General features: G+C 43.5%; 1 protein-coding gene across 1 annotated transcript in view; it reads left to right on the top strand.

Annotated features, from left to right (window-relative positions):
• The window catches only part of LOC122622412 (cGMP-specific 3',5'-cyclic phosphodiesterase), a 43,946-nt gene that overhangs the window by 12,155 nt on the left and 8,033 nt on the right, over positions 1-23,758 (top strand). Inside the window, exons 2-5 of the mRNA XM_043800824.1 lie at positions 16,348-17,514; positions 21,376-21,640; positions 23,174-23,419; positions 23,485-23,750. Of these exons, the coding sequence (XP_043656759.1) occupies positions 16,783-17,514; positions 21,376-21,640; positions 23,174-23,419; positions 23,485-23,750 (1,509 nt within the window). The 5' untranslated portion in view covers positions 16,348-16,782. The remainder of the gene's footprint in view (positions 1-16,347; positions 17,515-21,375; positions 21,641-23,173; positions 23,420-23,484; positions 23,751-23,758) is intronic.

The raw sequence follows: 23,758 nt of genomic DNA on the forward strand, positions 1-23,758 counted from the left end.
CTTTTTATTTCAGGGCATTCGGCATTTGACAATTTATTTGCCAAACTTTGTAAGCGCGTTTTTGGCACAAATTGCTCTGATGTTCTGGCAATTCGTCAAACAAATTTGGCCCGCACTCCGATGGCAATGTTTGGGTGGCTCGTGCCTCGAGTTGCACTCGGCTTACTGGCAGACGAGTTCGAGGGGGCATTAACACATCAGTGTTAAAATTTAACGACCTATCCTGGCAGCAGCTCTCGACGAGCGAGTGGAAGTGGGTGGTTTTGCGGCCATAAAAGATGGCCGGATGTTGTAAAATATCCGCCATGTACGAGGATACGGAAAAGCGACATTTGTACGAACAGCCGCGAGGGAAACCAGCTTGGGAACTGTTTGTCTGCAAACGCTGGCGCGGCCTTATAAAATTATATGCTCGGGCATCAACATTTTTATCGTTCTTCGGTTTCGAGCTCAAATATAATGAAAACATTGCAAGCTACAAGACGCCTGCCCAAGTTGGCTTAGAGGTGCAGTTTATGTCGGTTGCCTTGGACTCACGTACATCCACATCTACAGTCATATTTACAGTCACATCCACATCCACAGCCACATCCGCATCATCATCATCTTTGGTTATCCGCAACGATGATTTGGAGTGGGTTGGAGCAGACTTGACAGCTTCCTCCGTATCGATTTGGTCGGTTTGCCTGCATGTTTGTGTATGTGGCCTCTCTGCAATATTTATACAAGTTACATCCCGAATGTAAGTCACTTGCAGCTCGTTCCATTTGGCAGACACCTGCAGGCTACGTGCCGGACTTTTGAATGCGGCAAACACTGACTTTTATTAAGTGTCACGGGAATGGCTAAGTTTTAGCTACATCTTTCTCCGTATTTATCTGGCAGGTACCTCAGTTATACCATTCATATTCTTTACACTCTCCTCTACTCCTTGACAGAAGTAAATTAAAGAGATATTTCCGTCGCCAGAGTCTCGCCGTAAATATTTGAATAAACCATGAACCAGCAAAGTTATTCGCAACAGCACAGCCATATATGGCAATGTTAATATGCGTATGAGCACTGCCACGTGGAAAACTACCTCAAAGTGCAAATATTGCACTGTCTAAAGGAAACTGCAGAAATGGCTATAATTATTCAAAAAAATGTTTTCAAAATGCCCAATGACAAAATTATTAATATTTTGTATATATATAAATGCAAGAATGGTACATTTCTCGAGCTGTTTTGATTTTAATGCCGCTTAGTGGAGTTTTCACTGTAGCAGCACTCCTGAGATATGGAAAATACCTGCGCTGTCACTACTGCATAAATGTGCATTAAATGGAGACTGAAAATCTCTTGCATTCCTCAAATATTCATAAGGCAAACAGCTAGTAATAAAATGGAAACTCGCAGCTGCATTCCGAAAGCTTTGCACTTTGATGAGCTTGTCAGAGGTCCCTGAGGCCGAAAGTAACAGCTACGAAGTGGCAAAAGATGCGGAAGACAGGGCCAAGTCAGCGGGGAGAGGGGGCTACCACAGTGGCCAAGGCAACCTCAAAATATCCATCAGCAGCAACAAGTGAAGCTGCAGTTCGGGCTTATTAAATTTCCACCTTCCAACTTCCACTTCCACCTTCAGCTGCATTGCAAGGCTAGAGCAATCCGAGGACTTTTGCCCTTTCCGCTGGAAAAACAATTGAAACTAGCGACTCCTCATACGCCCTGTGGTCCGAGCATCTGACTTTGTATTACCGTATTCCTTTTTTCCCATTCGCGTTCATGGCTTACACGGTTCCGACTTGTTCGTGTTGTAGCCGTAACCAGCAGCTGCTGCTACCTATCCGGATCTGGCTACTGGTTTGTGCTACTGTGCCTCGTTCGGTTTCCGGATTGCCATTGTAAAACTTTTGCGCCAGTTGTGCAATACATAAGTTGGGCCATTTTAAAGCGAAGGCTGTTACAACTCGAACACGGCTCTTGGTAATGGATAGCGCGGTGTAAAAACGTTGGCAAAAAGACGAAGAAATCATGTTAGCTGGGGATTGACTATAGGGCCTGTACAAATACCGTGATGTTGCCAAACGGGCGCCAAAGTTGCGAAACAAATTTTGGAAGTGGGAAGGCAAATAAAATATTTATTAAAATCCAAAAAGCCAAGCACGGCGTCTCTCGAGGAAGAGTCCCTTTAAGTTTACTCCGCGGGCTTTCCTCTTAAATCCATTCTCAATATTATGGATCCCAGATAGCCGAACGAACTTAATGTTCGCATTGCAGTGTGGACACTAAAAGGCGAATTTTTTCTTGATCCGCTTTTCTCAAGTGTCTCGCTTCGCTTCGTTTGGCTTGGGTGCTTATTTAATGTCGCCATAACATTGGCTGGCGATAATACTCACATATCGAGGTATATGACGCGAAATAAATATATCCTTAATGGCTGTCAATAGTGAAACACTCGTTTTCCGCCCGGAAAAGTCTTCTTCAGCTTTCAGGCAATTGAGCCACTGACACCGACACACTTAGCTCAAGTATCCAAATGAAATCCAAATGGACGTGAAAAAAGTGCAGGGCCAAGGGCATCCTAGTTGAGTGCGATTAAATGAGTTGGAGCCGGGAAAAGTCTGCCTCAATTAGCTCGCATCAAGTGCAAATGAAATTCCACTTGCGGTCTGGCTGGCCAAATGGATTTTTTGGCTTTAAACAGAACTAATTCGCTTGGTAACTTTTGCCTCAACGGAAAACTTCAACGCGTCTGTTGTTAATATAAAATTATTTGGATTTTCGCTTTTCAAAACTTTTCTTTTTATTAATGACCACCCAAGGCGATCCCCCCCGAGCTGTCATAAACTATTCCTTTGATGAGCGACGGAGAGCGAATGGCAAGGAAGAATGCTGCATGCCACCGACATGCAACAGGAAATTCGGAAAAACTTTTCACTCAGCCAAAGTTTGCTACAGGAATTTTCGCAACTCAGATTCGCTGTTTTCGCTTTTAATTTATTTATTAAAATATGTTTTACGTTACTAAGCCAGAAACTCGACAATGCCAAGACAATGCCTTTCTGCTGATTCTGTCCGGAATCATTTCAGTTCGTTGCTGAGTTGGGCATTAAAGGCCAGCAGAAAATGGGATAAAATTACCTCAGCTCCGGCAACAACTCAGGTTTAATTAAAGCGAATTGTGGCCATTACAATTATGCCATTGTCACGCCCCTCGGACATTCAATTCTAGTTCCCAGTTAATGCTAATCAGCTGCCGCAACCGACTGACGCATTAAAACGTGGTCAAGAGCGCACGGAAAATCATATTGGGGGTGGGAAATTCCATTCCCTTGGGGAAAAGGAACACAACAATGCTCGTTGTTGACCCAGTTAGATGCGCGGCTGCGAAAGAATCGCCAGGAAGCCGGGGAGCTCACAAAACGCATAGACAGGGAGACACATAAAAAGGCGATAATAACAGTGGTAGCAGCCATGGTTCGGGCCATGAAAACTTAAACAAGAATGCAAATCCACTTGACTTGATTGAAATCATAAAAGGAAACGGGGAGCGAAACAACCGAAATTTCGAAATTTCCATGCAAAGGCTCACAAACTGGCGACATAAAAATAAACGCAAGGAGGCGGTAGGCAGGCGGTTCTCGAATACATCAATCATAAACGTCACACATGATGTAGTACCCAGCAATCAGCTCGCAACACTGAAACAAAATATGGGTTACAATATGTAGGGGTTGATTTCTTAAAAATATTTAAGTTGTCTAAAACTAAGAAATAAATCAAACAATTGCGTTATATAATAGAGGAAGTTTTAATTCATTTCTATTATTAGGAAATAAAAATGCTATCTGACGGAAATAGATTTCTCCAAGTGCACAAATAGTTGACACAACGCTCATACGCACTGTGTTGCCAACGCACATTTGTGTAGCATACTTTCGGGTGGCAAAGTTTGTGCAAATGATTTTCATAAATGAAATTTATGTACGCTGAAATTGTTTCGCCGCTTGGTGCAAAGAGCATAAAGCAGCTCACTTAATGCGCTGCCTGGGACTGGGACCGATGGAGTTTATGGAAGGGCGCGGCCACGCCCCCCGGGAAATGGCAAGGGGCGGTGGCCGAAAAAGGGGTTGGCATGACAAACGTGCCTTGGTTGCATGATAAATAGCTGCTGAGCTGCGGAGCAGGAGAGAGCAAACAAACTAACACAGTGGCGCAAACAAACTGACAGCAAAGGACACAAGTAGTTCGCAGGACCAGGACAGGTCCTGTGGGATCCGTGGACAGCCGCAGCTGAGTGACACACTGACTCCTGGACCGGGCATAAATTCCAAATGCCAATTGGTCTGGTCTGCTTTAGGTTCAGGTTCAGGTTCTGGTTGTGGTCCAATATGAAATTACACCATTGTTTATTCAGGCCCGCCATCGCTGTGCAAGTGAATTTGTGGGCCGGGCGACATTTGTTAGGCTTTCGTCCCAGCTGATTTATGTTAATTAGCCCCACAATTAACTGGTCAGTGGCAGCGACAGGTCGGTAAATTGCATTATACCAATGGTGTTATATATACATGTTTGCCCGATAACAAGAAAAAAGATGAATGCCCCAAATTTGGCTTCGCTTTCGTCTTTGTCTTTGCGTCTTCTCCTTTCTTGCCTGCTAATGGCCACAGGCAGCCATAATAATCTTCAGCATTTATTTCGCTATTAATCTCAATCAAATTTAATGTTGGGCAAAAGTCTTTGGCTCATTCCTGGGAATTGTTTGGGTTTTCTGAGCGTCTTTGTTTTCTTATTCGGCTAATATGAGGCCCTTCAGTTTTATTGGCAGCGCTTCTGTTTTACTTTGTCAGTTTAGCGCAGTATGGTCAATTAATATGGCTGGATTGGGTGGGTACATCTTCTTTTTTTTAGACTTAACTACAGCTATATTTCTATTTAAGCCATAGGAAACTCTCATCAGCTTTATGTTGTTTGTAAGTAGAGCACAAACCATTTTCAGCCATGCAAATTTCCCTTTGAGCTTTTTCAAGGTAGAGATACCAACATTCCAAAAAGGAAACAAAACCCACGTGCACCGACTGCGGAAAATCCTACGCCCTCCGGTTGGCCATGAAGATTGGCTAGAGGGAAATTTGTGCTCTCTGTGCTTTTGGACTGGCTTCCTTGGCCAGAAATGGCTGGCCCACCATTAAATTAACCTTGACTTGGCATCGTGTCCATGGACACCTTCCGAATCGATTTGCTGAATGCTGGCCATCGCAGGATGCTCCATGCTGTTGAATGTCCAATTACTGCTAACATGCATAAATCACAGCTGTCAATTATATTTTCGTCCTGCGTCCATCCATTATACACACACACACATACACTGGAGCGCACTCACACATCCTCGCAACCAGGACACTCGTGCATGTGTCATTAATGTGTGTTTCGCAGGCGGCAGCTGCGACACTTAAACACGAAGCCCAACTAACGTTTAATTAATTAATTCGCTTGTTATTCCTTCTACGTGTGGCACGAAACAAGTTTTTGCAAAACATTTATGCCGTTTACCTACGGTGCACGATTTATGCCGCAAAAAATCACCCATGTATCTGTCTCATTCGCCGGTTTCCTTGGCAACTGCCGCACATGCGGCGCTTTTTGCAGATTTCATAAATTCTGCACTCGTCCCGAATGGCGGAGAATAAATCATAAAAAGATTTCACTGACATGCAATTCCCATATTTTCAACCATATTTTTCCTGCACATTTCCTACACATTTTGCTCAACACGAGTTTCGTTTTCGATTCCAATATTTACTGTTTCTTTTCACAATACAAGTTACATCGTGCGAACCAATTTAATTGCATTTTAAGACACAGTTGCCATTTTCATGTAGATAAAATATACAGAACTTTGGGGATTTCAGAAGCGGGGGAATACATTTCATTTAATTATATTAAGTGTTATTCGATTGCACAATATGCCATTACCGTATATTCTTAACTGCGAGCATGAGATAAAGGATTTAAAAATATAAAATGAGGATAAATATGATCTGCAGTTAATACATTTATATATGAATTGGTAATTACTTATAGAATAATATTTAACTGACTAGAATAGGGGATAATCATATTGATATTGGTAAAAATATTAAATGAACTACTTTAATGTGTATTAAATTGGGGTCTATATGCATTTGCATATGTAATGAAGAGGCGAAATATGCGAAAGAATTCCATAAATACTTTTATATACATAAAGAGCTCTCTCACAGTTGCCAATCGAAATCGCATTAAAAATCCCATTGATTTCGATCAAATGAAAAAAACGAAAGAAATTTAATGGCCTGCGTAACGCCAGGAAGTAATAAAAAAGTTTCACGAGATGAGTGCTCTCATTTAATGCCAAGGAGCTTATCTGCCGTGAATTACAGTTTCATGCTGCCAAAGGATCTCTGAATTTTCCAGTACAAGTTCCCTCATAAGTGTGTGTGTGTGCTGGCCTGCTGGGAAGCAATTTACATTTACAGCGCCAACATTATAAGCATTTTAGCGACAATTCACAGTAATTATTGGTATAAAAATAGAAGGCACAAGCGCCTGCCAAATGACAAATCAAAAAGTGGAGAAGCTTCTTGGCTCCTTGGAACCTTTCAGCTCGAAGCGAAGTAGGTCCCGAAATCAACAACTTACGATTCCGAGGAATATGAGGCGACATAAGTGCACCACCGTCGTGGCTTTTGGCAAAGGCAGTGCAGCTGAATAAGCTAATGAAGCCGTTTTCAAGCAGACAGAACTTCTCCCTGAAAGTGGCAGAGATAAAATTTCAGGCGAAACGAAGAGTGCAACTGAACTGAGAAAAATTATTAACAAAACTTGGCATAAATCTTTTTAAAATCTAAAAAAATATATAAATCTGATTTCTAGCCTGTTAATACGTATTTTACTAGATTAAAACCAAGATTTGTGATTAATTTTGTATCTAAAAGGCCTTATAGGTAAATTTTTCGCAGCATGTGCGACTGTCTAACGCGCAGCCCTGCTGTTTTATTAATGAAACACTACAGACGGCTGCCACTTAAAAGCTGCGAAAATCCCCACGAGAGCCAACAACTTTCGGCAGCATTTAGTGGCTGTAGCTCAGGTGGAAAACGCTTTTAAAACTTTGCAGTTTGACCTTTTGTGGGGTGAACAGTGTGGCGAGCATTTCATTATGTTGCCACGAGGCGACAGCAAGCTGATTAAAATTATACATTTATGGGGCACAAGTGTGCGAAGCAAAATATATCATCCACAACTTCTATACAAGTATATCCCGACCATTGCCAACACGGTACCCCGTGGCGTATGAGCAATGCCGCCAATCGCAAAAAATGTATTATTCAAATGCGTTGAATGACGAAGCGGCTGCGGTGGCGCGCAAAGACTTTAATTAGTTTCCAGCGATGCGGTATTGCGGTATAGCGGTCCTGCTTTGTCCTGTTTTGTGTCCTGTTGGGTCCTGTTTTGTGTCCTTTCCACGATTCGACCGCAGTTGTTGCGGTTCCCAAGCTCGGACACGCTAATGGCATTTCAATGTCCATCGCCAGCGGTTGAGTCATTGCGGCATTGATTGAATGATTGCATCAAAGTATTTGAATATGAAATAGCTAGCTCTGCTCGCCGACTAAAGTCGCCTTGTAAAGCAATTGCAAATTATTACGTGCAAAAACTAGAGCATAAAATAGTTGGGGTTATAAAGACATTCATACCATACGGAATTTATTTTTTGTAAAATGTATTCTATTACATTTAAAAAGATCTTAATTTCCTTAAATGGCCTACTTGCATTCCTTACGCTTCATTAATATACTTTCCCTTGCTCGTCGTTCTCTAAAGTTACATGACAAAATAACTTTGATTTGCTTGACCAAGTGAATGTGTTTGAATACGTTTACGTGTGCCTGCGACATCAGAAGCATTTAATTCCATGTGAATACCTCCGAAAAGCCAATTAATTGCCGTCTTGACTTCGCTGAAGCTCAACGCCCTCTGGTCATAGACAAAGGACACGAATTGGGCTCAAGTCAGCTGTGAAAATGCTGGATAATCAGCTCAACTGATCCTTGGAATGCACACTTGCACACACACACATTCATGGTCGGTTAGTTCGGGTCATCCTGCTGCCTCTGGTTGCACTTGAATCGGTTTAGACTTAATTTTACCTTCGACTGATTCCCGTGATTGCATCCCACACAGATTCAGTTCAGTTTCGGAAGGATTTGAATGCGGTGCTCACCGAGCAGGGATTCGCCTGGTAAGCCCGGGCTAATGTCATTTGCAGCTTAGCTATGGCTACATGACAGCAGTATTTTGTCATTGGAGGAAATCAAAGGATTTCTCAACTGTTTCTGCTGAGTCAGTGAGTGAGTGGCTTGGGGTGCTTGAATTATTTGCAGAAAATTCGACATATAAAAGGGCAAAGCTCAGCCGAAAACTAAATGATCATTCCATATACATAGTATATGGGCTATATATAGTATATAGTATATCGGAGTGGAGAAAAACCCGCTTCATGTGAAAAATGACAACCGTCGGCTGGCCGTGATTTGGTTTATGAAGCATTCACTGCGATGTGACAGCCCCGATGTCCTTGCCCCCGTTGAGTGTCGATATGGCAGTCGAGTGTGGGCTGAATAGTAATGAGTCAGAGTTAAATTGACATCGAGCATTTCTTGTGCCTGATGGCAAGCAATTAATGTGCTTTATGTCCTGTCATATTTTCTGTGGGGCCAACGAATCCTGACAGACGCTTCTTCCTTCCACTCCAGTTGAGCTCCCAGTTTGATTTGGACATTGACATTGTCTGGCTTATTTTTCTGCTTTTTCTGCCGGGCATAAAGTCTCTCGACTGCGAGAAAGTTTTCCAGTAGTTCGAGTATCCTCTCCACTCACTAATCGAATTAAAGTCGCATTTACAAGCCACCCGAAAGCTGGTCCAAAAACTTTTTACTGCACCATAAAACAATTTATTATTCAATATTTGTTTGCCCAAAGTTTTAATTGCAAAGTTTGGTTTGTGAGCAGCAAATTCGCTTACCCGTATACTCCACAAGAATTAAAATTCGACTCACAACCGCCGCGAAAATGAGCCAATTAAAGTGCGGGAATATCCTTCGAGTGCCAGTGCTCCAACTCCAACTCCAGTGGTCCGAAACAACAAGTGCGCTTAATCAATCAATGCAATCAGGCATAAATTGTCTTGAAACAAAGCCAGGGCTAAATATTGTGATGCCATTAGGAGCCACTGTCAATAGACGTTTCCACAGCGAGGTGCTGTGCCACCGGAAGTGGGTGGAGCGGAAACGGAAGCAGCTGCCGAGAGGCAGAGTAAGCAAGTGTGCCGGGCGAAACACAAAAAGCCAAAGCCAAAACCAAAACCAAAGCCAGTGCCAATGCCACTTAAGCTTGTGCAAACACAAATGCCTGACAGACTCTCGCTGCCTCCAAGTGACGAGATATGCTATATATGTTAGCATGGGTGGTGTTCCATATATGTCGATATACTCGCATGTGGACTGGCGATGGAGTGGAGTCCCTTCAGAAGACAGTCTACAACGGCCCCTCAATGGTGTGTTATCAAATTATGCAGGAACGTTATTATTGCGGCTTGTTCCGTAGAATATTTCGTGTGTTTTCGATGGCAAAATTGAATAACAAACACGCCGCCAGCCAAAGTGGTATTAAATTGCCACTTCAAGCTCAAAACCTCAACGCACGAGGCACGACCGTTTTGGCTCGATGTGTGTCACATGAGTGGAATGAAATCGGTTTCACTTCAATTCCTCACTTGAAACGCCGGAAATCATATTTAAATTGTTTAAATTGGCAACGGGATGCGGCGTGGCAGTGGAACTTTGATCTAGGACCGTGACTTTTTTTGATCTTGGCCGTGCATTATGACTTTCTGAATAAAGATTAACAGCAATTTATGAACAGCTATTTAAAAAGCAGATATATGTATATACTCGTATGCTTTAGAAAATATATATATATTTTGTTTTTTTTTTTAACATTTTATATAGGCTTATATAGTCAAGCTGGTGGGTAAAATTTTGATGTCGTCGCTGTATAATAAATAGATCAATTGGTTTATGTGCAGGTTTTGTGAACACAGCCAGTTTGAGCATTAATAAATCACTATTCTCCAAGAGCTTATATCTGGCCAAGACCTCTCGCAGTTCGACGGCCTGAAGTGGTCACTATTCCATGGGCATCTCCACCAAGTCCTGGCCCCCAAAGTGGATGGCTGGCCACAAAAAGGCCGGCACACAATGCATCCAGTGTCGCGCCGTCGCATTCACTTTGCGGCGATGCCGAGCGGTTGTGTCGCCACTGCATTATTCTGTCAGCGGGCCACTAGTCTCAGTCAAGATTGTTGACATTTATGCGCCTTGTTTGCCACGTTGTGCTTGTTTGGACCCGGTGGACTGGAGCTGGTGAACTGGTGAGCTGGGAGTCAAGAGGTCCTGTCAGAGAGGCTTACACTCGGAGCGCCTGGGATTGCAGGGGCAAGGAGCTATGGAGGAGAATGCTAAAAGTTAAGTGGTAAATTGGTTATTGTGTTGCATTAATGGACGGACACTGCACCAGAGAACCGACCACAACCAGCCGCTGGCATTCACTTAGCCTCTGGTTTGGGTTTCAGTCTTGAAAGTGGTTTCGTTCCTGGTCCTGACTCCTTGATTCTTCCCGCTGGCATTCCCTGTTGAATCTTTTAATTAAGGACGAATTCCTTGAAGCATCGCAGACTTTACTTTGTCCTCGCCATGACTTTGTTTCGGGGCGGACGAAAGTTTTTCAATTATTTTGCCATGACTAGATTTCAGCTTGCCACCAACCATGAAACAAAAAAGGATGCAGAGTTTCTGTGGATGCGACAAGTATTAATGACGTTTGAGCGGGCGAAAAGTTGATCTGCTGAAAAGCTTTTGGCGATTTGAATTTCCACTCTGGAGTTGACACGTTTTCGAGAAGAATACTGTGGCTAGCCAAGGAATTTTGTGCATTAGACTGCGTCCATTCATCATTTTGTACGAAATTGCATTTTAATTGAATTTTATGGTTTGTTAAATGAGCCACAGGCAAATGCATATTGGCAGCCAAGGATTCTTGTGCGATGCTCGAAGGAATTTAAAGTGAACTCTGAGGTGAACCAATTTTGTGGGTAATGGCTCAGCAAACAGTGAACAATGCAATACTATTTAAATCAATAAATAAATGCACTGCAACGAAGTTACTTTCAGGGTAAACATTCAGTTGCTGCCACTGACACATGCCTCGAAATCAATGCAAAGCAAACAGATTCCCCAATTTTCGATTGCAGTTTTTCCCCAATAAATAACACATTTCTGACATCTGCAATACGAATGGGAACACGGCCACTGACAAAATATTCCAATTTGCATGCCCAGGGCAAACATTTCCGAATCGACAGAAGAATTTCTTGCACAATGAAAGGCAATCACTGGGTTTGGTTTGGTTGAAGGGATGCTCCATGTCATGTCATTCCATTTGTGGCAGGCAGGTAAACATTTTGACTAATGCCAGGACCACTTGAATGGCAACTTCAGTGGGATTAGATGTCGACTTCTCCGAAAATAAACTGTAATCCGAAATATGTCATCTGAAAGTGCAATTAAACTGAGCAACTTTACACAGAAAAACACACTGAATTTCTAGTTAGGTTGCTTTAAAAGTTTCCATCTTGTTGCAGCATAAAAACTATGCATCTCTAGTTGAAGGTTCCTCAAACTATGCATTTCTGGTTGAAGGTTCCTCGAACTATGCGAGAAAACCAGACAATTATTATGCAACAAGTATTGTCTAAGAAAATGTTTCGGGGCGGCCATGCTCATGTGGGAAATGTAAATTTTGAATTACCACTACATGAACATGACTTTGTGAGGGGAAGGGTGGGTGGGTGCTAAGGGAGCTGTCAGCAGCAGGCTTTTCCAACCCCTCCCCTTTCACCATCTCATTTCGCCTTGGGCGCATTTTCCACTGTTAAGCCAAAAAGGCAAAATGTCCTTTGGGAAGAGGCAGCCGTTGAAAGCTTATAAAGTGCAACAGCAATGCGGCAGGCGGTGAGTGTATGTGTGTGTGCATAAAGCCACTACGTGATTGTCCTGCCAATGCCTTAAACGCAAAATGGGGCTAGAGAGGGGGTACAAAGGGGCTGAAACCCGGCTGAAAAGGGGCGAAGGGCGCGCAGTGGCGCCCAAAAGCACCGCTAAGCACCACTGATGAAGTCGCGTCCAAAATGCAACGTTGCAATTTGGCAAATTGAAAACACGAGGCTGAAGGTGCTGACACCGCCAGCTCAGCTGCACAGCTACAAACTGGCCACAAAGTTAATTTGCCCACTCCGTGCAATCCTTGAAAACAACCCACACCCCTCTCTCCCTGCCCACCCCCCATTTTGGCCATTTCCATTGCACGCACGTCATGTAATAGGCACTTCCGCTTGCAAAATGGCTACAATGTGTGTGTCTGTGTGTGTGTGTAGGGTGGGGTGTTTGTGAGCGATTGTGTGTGTGTGTGTACTGGTCGACACTAATTCCGTAATTTCAAACGCCGGCACCTAAACACTGAAAGTGTCAAGTGGTCTTACTTATCTTACTTTGTAAACAATGTTAAGCTCTTGCTTTAAAAGCCGGATCATCTTTGACATACTCCAATACTATTGAAGATAGATCAACTCTAAACAGAATATTAATATATTTTATCCAAAATTTAGAAAGGCATGATAGGTTCCTCTGAAAACACTATTAATTTAAGAAAGTGCAAAAAGTAGTAGCCAGCTGCACCGAAATATCTTACAAATTATATTACAGTTTATTATGGCATGAAAGTTTGGTTGAAACCACTTTTATGATTATTCATTCGTTTTTTAACAAGTTATTTGGTATATTTTATCTTTGAGCACATTTCCATTCATAATTGTTTAAGAATGTGTTGCAAACATAATATACATAGCAGGAAAGCTGAAACTATGGCTGTTATTACTGGTCAAAATGACGTTAATGTATATTTAAATTATAAAGAAATGCTAATATTTTCTATGCATTTTCTGCGAGTGCCCCTCCCCTCCTCACCCCTTCCCCGTTTGCGTCTATTTATGGTCGCCGCTGGGCGATGCAGGTGCGTTGATTGTGGGCGAAGGTGGTTTCAAAGCCGGCTGCTCAGGTGGGCAGCGGTGGCCGCAGGATCCGTTCAGTCATTTGCATGCCCCGCCTGCGGAAAGTGACGTGGGCTGTACCGCAAAGCGTCCTGCAAACTGCATCCTGCAGGCAGTATCCGGAATCCTGTAAACAGGGGGAGCCACGCAGAGTCCTGCGCTGCTGACACGTTTGTGGCGTACTTTAATTAAAAATAACTGCCACTGCCGCTGCCGGTGGGTAAATGTACATGACCAGCGAAACCAACATACACACGTTCCCGTATTTTTTAATTAGGGCAAATATGAGTGCAGCTCCTCATGCAATGTCTGTGTGCTTTTGGCTGATTTGACTGTTGCAATTGGAAGTAAACACTGTCGACTTTAATGGGAGCTGCACTCGCAAATATTTCGCATGCCAGCAGGGCATTTCACAAAGGGTTGGCAGGAATGAAGGGGTACTAATTATTTTGGTGGTTTCATGCGAAAGGTGAAACCACAAAGTTCGTACAAAACGAAGGCGGTAAAGCAGCTCGTTAAATATGCATGAGCTCCGTTAACTTTGCTTCGAAATGGTTTTCTTAACATTTAACACTGCACAGTTGTGGTCAGAATAGAAGCTCGTTTTATTTTAAACGTATTATCATAAACTCTGCATCCTTCCCTAGGCTATAAGTTATTCCTATAAAAGTAAATTCATGCATTGTTGAAGTATTCAACAAAGCTTACAATAATCTCGAACATGTGGCGCCCCCGTGTGGGCTTCACCATTTTGTATAGCCCAATGTCGGTGATTTCCGCTGCTCATTTCATTTCCGGATGCGAGTGCGTGACCCGCAGGACTCAGATTAGGACTCAAATTAGAGAATTTGCCGCTGCTCATGGCCAGCTCTAATTGCTGCCGTGGAATTAGGAAACAAACTATCTGCTGTAGGCATCCGGGGAACCACAGCGTCGGTGCCCCATTCGAAATTATGCAAATGTTTACTTGGTTGACGGACAGGCGGCATTGGGACGGTGGCATTGTCAATTCCGCAAGGATTTCGGTTGGCTGGTTGGGTGGTTGGTTGGCTGGTTGGGTTGCAATTGGATGGAACGGGCTGGAATGGCTTCAATGCGGCGCTTTGCGGTAGCTAAACGCTTTGGCAAATGCAGATTTTGCATGTGTTTAATTACATCTAATTGTTTGCATTTTGCAGCGAAATATTTGCCTATTGCAGGCAGCTGAGTGAATTTTCAGCTGGCACGCCATATGAGACTAATGCAAATTTGATGAATTCATAAACGAGTTTCTTGTTAAGCGTGATTTGAAAGAGGTGCGATTAAAGTCACTTTAATAATCTTTTCATTGAATATTTAAGTCTAGAATTTCGCCCACTAAGTGACATTTAATTCACTTGCAGTTTCCGTTTCCGCTGTAATTCATCAGCTTAATTCAGACCAGTGCAAATAAGCTTATAATTTCAGCGGCTGCCCCGAGTTGGTAACTTAATGTTCGATTTATGGCATTCGACCAAGGTCGCCTGGCCATAAAGGGGGAACAAAAAATTTGCTTGCCAAAGTGCGCATTAAACTCTTAATCTTTAGTGTTGACATTAAATTTACAGTAGCAACTAAGCCGGATCCAAGGGGCCAAGGGGCCAAGGCGTCGGGAGGCGGGAATGGGATCGCCCACAAAAGCCGGCGAGAACAAAGCAATTTTACGGCCACCCCAGGACATCGGAGCAAACACCAGGACAAAAACCCATCTGCGGAGCGGGGGGAGAGCGGAGTTCAGGAATTTATTACCCAATTTCAAATTGCAAACGAGTGCGTGATAAAGTCCTGGATCTGCTGGGCTCTCCCCCTGGTTTTCCTGGTCTTGTGTTTTATTCAAAACACCATTGTTTATGGAGGACAAGCAAGTGCAGGGCAGGATGCATAAGGCTGCATGCGAAGTCAACGCCGGTGGTGGTCAAGGTGCCACATCGAAGGACAAAGGAGCCAGGACCCTGACAGAATGTACATACTGAACATATATAGTACCAGATCAAAAGTAAACTGGACTGGGGAGCATGTTAAGAGCAAAACTGTTGGCACACTTTGATGCTGCTTTATGACGAGCAGATGAGATTGGCTGGTTAGGTATGCCACATTTTGATGCACCTTGCAAGTTGCAAGCTGCAAGCTGCACTTTCAGGTGGCACGTGGCGAACACTGAAAGTGTTTACCATGCAAATGTCGACGGCCATTTCAATGCAAATGTGCACAAATGGCCACGTTGTTCCCCCAACTCGTCCCCCATTTTCATTTTAGACATTTTTCCTTTGCTGTTTGTCGGCGGCGCTGTGAAAATGTCGGAAATGTGAATGCAAGCCACCTTTTGAGTCGTGGTTTTTGCTTTCGACGTTAGCTGAAATTACCTATGCCCCCTACTGGCTATAGGGGGGCTATAAATTTGTGTCCCATTGAAGCATTTAAATTTATTTCCATTGCGCATTCGGGCCGAGATTTCAAGAGCTTTCTCCACTCTGCAGAGGGATCAGCGAATTTATTACCCGCAAATAAATTCCATGTGATACATTCACATTTCTGGAATTGAAAACCCAGGCGGAGAGGACTCTTAGGACTTGAATGAGAAAATCTATGTTTGAAATTCAAATTGGCAACCAAGTGTGAAATTTATGTTTCCGGCTTTTGTATCTCAGATATAAGTATTTGGCCTACAGACATTTCTAGTATATATGGATAGAAAACTACTCTATAATATATTCTGGAAACACTTTGTAACTATCATTTAAAATTGAGTGGGTAGGGTGTGGTATGCTTAATGAAATGGCTGTGAAACGCATTAAAATTTAGCAGAGTCAGAGAAAGTACAAGGACGAACTACTCTCCGGAAAATCTCACGTAAAATCCCTGGCAACTTCCCGGCAACTCATTAATTTTTGAGCAACTGATAAGGAGATAGTAGGTGGGTCGTCCTTCGGCCCTCCACCGAGTTCCGCACTCAAAGTTAATGGCTTGGTTAGGCCACGCCCTGCTCATCTAGAATTTCGAAAGCGATTGCCGTAATGGCAGCGAGCCATTAGCCTCAAGTGGCAATGTGGCAAAGTTGCGTCTAAACTTTCCATTTGTTCCGTTTAAGCTGGCCCTAATCCGCCATCAAATAGTAACTTTCTCCGCTCTTCCATTCGCAGGTTTCTTCATCAAATCAAAGGGAAAAATCAACTGTTAACCGGCGAGTGGACGCATTTAAAGCCATCGAAAAAGACAAAAGACAAACAACAAGGCAGACGTGCATGAAGGGAAATCTGGCGGCTAACCGGCCGATGAGTCTGGGCCATCATCAATTACCCCATTGCCTCGCACCTGGCCATTAAAGCCCAGGCGTGTGGAGATTGTGCGGATTGTGGAGAGCAACAGGTTGGCCGGCCAAGTCCTTGGGGACTCCAAGACAGCAAGACACCACGACGACCAAGACACCCATCCCGACACCCGCATAAGTGGGCGAGTACGTGACTTAATCAGCGGACGCAGCTGGATTCTGAGCCTGGCTAACGAGGCGACCAGAGCGATCACAAAAAGAGCTGGAGAAGAAGGAGGCGTGTCCCCATTTTGCCCGCTATGATTTCATGCACGGCACAGTGAGCAGGAGCAGCAGCAGCAGCAGCAGCAACATGACAGATGTGTCATCGCCAGCTGGTGGCGCCGCATCTCCGGTCGAAATAGCCACCAGCAGCTCTACAGTCGCCACTACGTCGCCGTCGGCGTCGGCGTCGGCTTCCAAACCGCTGACCAATGGCGCCAACAAGACGGCTATACCAACGGCAGCTGGAGTGACACCGGGAGCTGCTCCTGGACCTGGTTGTGGAGCCATCCCCGCCAGCAGTTCGAGTGGCAATCAGGTCAAGCTGGAGCATCATCACCGCCAGAGCAATAACAATCGACCTGCGGGCAGCAATCGCAGTTCGGAAACCAAGCTGAGATCTCCAGCCGGCGAGAGTGACGGCGCCTCAAGGCTGATGGCACCTGCCGGCAGTTCCTCATCCCCATCGCAATCGCAATCGCAATCTCCATCTCAATCTCAATCGCAATCCCAAGCCAGTATACAAACCCAAACGAGTCAGCAGGACAGGCTGGCCAAGGCAGCAAGCACCACGGCATCGCAGCAGGATGTCGATGAGGTGGCCCGCCTGTTTGAGGAGAAGCCGGAAGCTTTTGAGAAGTGGCTGACGGAAAGGGCTCCTCCAGAGGCACTCAGCCGGCTGCAGGAGTTCATCGAGAATCGCAAACCACACAAGCGACCCTCGGTCACCTCCGATCTCTTCCAGCAGTGGATGGCCGCATCGCCCACCGTGCAGCAGGTGAGCACTTTACTTAAGTACTCGCCGTTATTTTAAATGATATGTTTGCTGACTTTCTCAGTCTTGTATTAATTGTATATTTGTCTTAAATTATAAATAATTGTAGGTACTTAACAAGATCTGATATATTTATCAATGCAAATCTGATAATAGCTCAATTGGTATGCAAAGCTGATAATAGCTCAATTTGTATTCCTTTTCTAAGTGGTATTGTAAATTGTATTAAGAGATGTAATTTTTTAATTAGTAAAACGACCTAGAAAAGTTTATAGTTTCGCAATTATCTAAGTGCCACTGCAATGACTTTCATGCTGAACCCATTAAAACTGTTTTTGGAAAATGTTATTAGGCCACTTTAGTCGGCAGCCGAAAACTTTATTGAAAGTTGTTCTAGCACTTTCGTTGCGCCCAAATTTGTATTCAGGATGGCATCATTATTACACCTCCATTGCATCCTGGCAATCCTTTTCAGCAGCAGGCGATTGCAAGTGCAAATGCAGTTGGCCAAGTGGCGGTGGCAGTGGCAAGTGCAGTGGGTGCCCAGCACTTAGCCACCATCCAACGCCAACCAGCCAACCAGCCAACATCCATCCACTCAGCACAGTCAGTGTTCTATTTGCCCAACAGTAGTACATAGTACGGAGAGAAGCGACTGTTTGAGCTGGTATTTGTGTTTGTACTGCTTTGTTTTGCCCTGTTTTGTTGTACTTTTGGCACTGCTGCGCTGGATTTCCGCTTTTATTTAACTTTGCTCGCCTTCTTCTCGCCGAGCGAATTAACTAAATTGATATTTTCACAAATTTCCTTTGGCTGGCTTTCCGCTTGTCTTTGGCTGTCTGGCTGTCTGGCTGCGTGTGAAGTTCCCTAATTGGAAAAACTCACTCGCAGTGGCATTTTGCCGACCTTTTGCTTATGTTTAATTCAGGCACTAAAAATGAAATTACACGAGCCGATATACCCTCCTGCAATCGACAGCCGAAAAGCATTCTGTATACATATATATATGTATGTATTTATTTATTTATTGCTTATTTATTGACAAGCTTCGCCTACGGCAGGTTTTTAAATCGCTACCGTCGACGTCAAGTATTTTTCAATTAACTTTTATTTGATATTTTCTGTAACGGGGACAAATAACATAAAATAAAACGTGATATATATATTGGCCTGACCTTTTTCCATGGCGAATGCTCGTTTCGCATATTTCGCAAAATGAATTTCATGTGTGCGGCGTTATGGGTATAAATTAATAACGACACTTTAAAATTATGATTTCGCTTCGACCTTTAAATTAAAAAGTGGCATCTGATTTCTGAAATGTTAATAATTCAAAATAAAATTTGTTTGACAATATATTTTTGTTAACACGTGACATTTAAATTTGATTTGAGCTTTTTGAAATAAAACGTACGCATACGTGTATGAATGTTCAACATTCAGTGTAACTCTTGAATGCAATCGAGTTTAATGAGCTCGTTTACCCATAATTGAACTATTTTCTTGTTTATTTGGAATGCTCTGATGGCCATGATGACAAGTGCATGAACTTAAAAAGTCGAGCACCCAATTGCACTCTTTTGAGCCACTTGATGCCAATGGCAACTGACTCACTTGTGCATTGCGTTTTTGCGATGTTTACCTTTCTGAAATACCCACCTATCTAAATTATGCTAGATCAGCACTCGAACTGCAAATTGCACTTCGACTGCAATTGGTTGAGCAAAAACAGAAGGATACAAAATATCAAAACAAAAAGTGCGCTCGAGCCTCGAGTCCAGCATGGAAATCGGCACTCACCTGGGCACTTGTGCATCCAAACTAAAAGTCGGTGGAAAATTCTTTCAGCCAGTGCATCAGTGAGTGTTTATCTGTGTGTGTATGTGTATGTATGGGTATTATGGGGTATGGGGTGGGGAAAATGGAAAAGAACTAGGCCAGTGTCCTGGGCAAAACAAGAAGCAGTCAACCTTTGAGTCCTTTCAGCGATTGTCTGGCTTAGTGAGTGAACTTTCTCTCTTCCTCGACTTTTTGCTTTTGTTGGCCGCAGGTGAACGGCACGTGTGCCAGCCCCTTTTTGTTGTCGATATTGTCAATTTATTTAAGTGCACGTTACGCAATGCAAACTGCAATCCCCGCACATGAAACTGACAGTTCTTAGCCCCAGTTGTTTAAACCTATTTGTATCGTTTGTGCAGTGCTGAAATTTTCATGCCATGCAGGACGTTTTCCCATTAAGAGTCATTTCGTTTTCACGTTTTACTTTCTTTTGCAGGGAGAATATACAAAATACAAAAATCAGAAAAAGGAAAAGAACAATAATAAAAACAGAACGAGTGCTCAACATCGTATTGTTGATTTTATTGTTGTTTTAAGGGGAACACTCAATGCCACTGGCTGAAGTTCAAATTTACTTAACGCTCTGACTGGCTTCGCTTTTGTTTTCATTTCCCTTTATTTGTCTGCATTTTATTTAATGAATTTGCATTGTTCCCGCCCGAAACACAAATACAACTGTTTTTCTAACTTCCAGTTCAATCCAAACAAGGCGGAGATTATTTTATTCTCTGTTTTTCGTACCCGAGTCTTTTGTGAGCTTTTCTTTTCTTAAGCTGGTGCTAAGTCGAGTTTTAATGGCATTTAAGTGCTTTCATATAAATCATTAAGTGAAAATGAAAAACAAAGAATTACGCAAAGAAGACCATCCGAAAAAGGATGTCAGCTATTGGTTCTAGCTTATGCAAATGAAATGACAACTTAGTAGAGCATTAGAGTTAGTGGAGCAGATACATATATGGAAAAGGTTTTCTGCAAGTGGCCTACTTATTTTTAAACATAGTAATTATTGATATTTGTGGTCATGTGCCACATGGAAATGTTAGTACACGAAAAGGCAGCGCCAACAGTAAATTGCTTTAATTTGTCAATAAAAATAATGGGTGTTGTGGGTGGCAGGAACTGTCTGGAACTGGAATGGGATGGCCTGTTTTCGGCACCAGGATGGGGACAATACACGCAATATAATCAGCTCCCAGTTCGCGGCTCGCAGCTCCCAACTCGGTTAATTGGCCACTCGCACGCACAGGTCGCAGGTCACAGGTCACAGGATCGGGCGACCAGGGGCCAAAAGGATGGAGGCCTTTTTCGGTATTCAATTACCACATTGCCACAGGAGGGGCGAAGTTGGGCAGCCGCTTGGGGCCACCACCGCCAACTGCCAACTGCTGCTAATAGTCGCCCTTTGAACCGGACCAAGTTAATTTCCAATGAAATTCGGGCTCGGGTTAAATGGCCAGAAATCGAAAACAGAACTACGACGAGTAGTGCCACGTGCGGAGAGACAATAGCCCTAATATTGCCTTAAATACAATGCTGAATGTTTAAAATGCCCCCGCTCCTTCCGCCTAGTGAGAATGCCAGTTAATATAGCTATTTATATGGCGAACTAATTAAATAGCGGAATTATTCTGCTTTCTCATGCCAAACAGCAGAATTCAATTACTGACCCGGCACGTACATGCACTGCGCAAAAAGATGTCCCAGATCTTCCAAGTCAAGGAAATCTAGCAAGTTACAAGGAAAACCAAACTCCAAAATTTATGAATTGTTTATTAATTTAGAAAATATTATTACAGTAATTTAAGAATACAGCATGATATAGTAGAGTTAAAAAAGGACATTTATTTAATTTATTCTATTTTATACCACAGATGTGATTAATCTTTTTAGTTTCTTAATTACTACTTAGCTTTATACAAACAGGACTTACCGCTCAGTGTGGGATTTTTTTGTTTTCTCAAACGCAATCTAATCCCGCCATTAACCTTTATGCTGTGTGTTTTCTCCCTCCGCTTTCGCCCACAGAAATCGCCGAGGAGTCTCTCCAACTCCTCGGCATCTTCGCTTCCGGAGTGCCGGAGGCATCTGATGGACCTGGACGAGGGCGAGCTGTTCATGGAACTGATTCGCGACGTGGCCAATGAGCTGGACATTGATGTGCTGTGCCACAAGATTCTGGTCAATGTCGGACTGCTCACCCACGCGGATCGTGGCTCGCTGTTCCTGGCCAAGGGCACGCCCACCAACAAGTATCTGGTGGCCAAGCTATTCGATGTCACCCAAAAGACAGGTGAGTCTGCAATACAAATGCAAAATGACCTTTGACCATTCTCTGGCTCCCTTCTGGGTATGTATAGTAGGTGTTGCGCCACAGATAAGGGTGTATGTTTGTTAGCGGGTAATCCCGCCTTAATTAAGGTGAACAATGCAGGAAAATGAACTGCAACTGCACAATGGCGGAAGAAAGCAAAAATGAAAATGGGAAATGGAAAATGGGCTGCATAAGCCGAGTCAAATGGGGTTTTCACAAATGCAGGGGGCATAAATTGAAGGTCTCTGTCAAAAGGCAGATAAACTAGGGAGAATAGGGTCAAATAACATGAACAAGCTCGGAATAGAAAGAGGCAATCAAGATGGAAATTTTTGCATTTCAATTGTTTGCTTTTGTGATTCTGTAACAATACTTTCCTGGGAAGTGTGGTATCATACTAAGGTGCTCTGCAACAAGACTTCATTTCAATAGAATTCATGTGATAAAATGTCACCCTCAAACATAGTAACCTTATATAGTAAAAGGATTATGGCCCGCAGAAAGGACGTAAACAAATTGAAGCTCATTAGCGGCCGAGGGGTGGCCAAAAGTGCTGGCTAACACATTAGTGAAATTAAGCTGAAATGGAGGAGGACATTAAAACTTTGGAGACCCCATAAAACTGAAAAGGTCGCCTTTAAATGTGATATATATCATGTATTTCCGAGAACGTGATGCCACAGGTTCCGCCCACAAAAAACAAGCCGACGCACATTCATATAGTATTCAGACAGAAGTGCGTTACATTCGTAATGAATCTTTGGTGGAGATCCGTGAGTAAAAGCCACCGCTTCCGCTACATAATTCAGAGGGGAAAATGCGAGAAAGATTAGAGCTGGGAATGCCGGGTGGAAATGGGTGCTGCTGGTGCGGCTGGTGCTGGCCTCAGATACAGATACATCTAATGCTTCGGATGCGATACGGATACATGTGAGAAAGCCGCTGTGTGGGGGCCTCTGAGATTATGATTGAGGCGGGACCGGCGAGCTCATGCAAATTCACATTTGACTTCTTGCCCTCGGATTTCGTGGGCCTTGTCATTATTTATTTATACATTATTCTCTCTTTTTTCGGTGCTCCTGCCCGGGCCGTGTCCCTATATCTCTTGCATGGCAGAGTGAATATTTTGCCTATAAATTTAATACGTACTCAGATGCACGACGGCGTTATCTGGGTCCTAATACGCTTTGCAACGGTTGAACTAATTTTAGGGCGGCATACTGCAAAAACGTTCAGCGTGTTTAAGTTTGAATTGGAGCCGAATTAAAAATGTATTAAATGTTTTTGGGTAAGGACACGGGTTGTTTACAAGCCCTTTTGGCTAGTCTATAAGCAAACGTAAAAGGATACATTTTAAAACAGCGAGTATTGGTCATATGTGCCACAACTGATACCTCTTTAAATCTAACTGATGTAAAGATGTAAAAATTCGGAATAAAGCCACTTTAATTCTTTCTTGGCACATCGTTCTCACCCTTGATTGACTCGACGTTGAATCTCGTTTGATTGCAGCACTCAAGGACGCAGTGACTCGGGCCAGTGCCGAGGAGATAATCATTCCCTTTGGCATCGGCATCGCGGGCATGGTGGCGCAGACAAAGCAGATGATTAACATCAAGGAGGCCTACAAGGATGCGCGCTTCAACTGCGAAATCGATCTGAAGACCGGCTACAAGACGAACGCCATCCTCTGCATGCCCATTTGCAACTACGAGGGCGACATCATAGGCGTGGCGCAAATTATTAACAAAACGAATGGTGGATACTTCAACGATTTGTGCTCCTCCAAAATGTTTTAACTTCTTTTCTTGTTTTCCTTGTAGGCTGCATGGAGTTTGACGAGCACGACGTAGAAATCTTTCGGCGTTATCTGACCTTTTGCGGGATTGGCATACAAAATGCCCAGCTCTTTGAGATGTCCGTCCAGGAATACCGGCGTAATCAAATCCTCCTCAATCTGGCGCGCAGTATCTTCGAGGAACAGAACAATCTGGAGTGCTTGGTCACCAAAATTATGACAGAGGCCCGGGAACTTCTCAAATGCGAAAGGTGCTCGGTGTTTCTAGTGGACCTCGACTGCTGCGAGGCGGTAAGTCA

This window comes from Drosophila teissieri, chromosome 3R, assembly GCF_016746235.2.
Source record: "Drosophila teissieri strain GT53w chromosome 3R, Prin_Dtei_1.1, whole genome shotgun sequence".
NCBI classification, from domain to species: domain Eukaryota; kingdom Metazoa; phylum Arthropoda; class Insecta; order Diptera; family Drosophilidae; genus Drosophila; species Drosophila teissieri.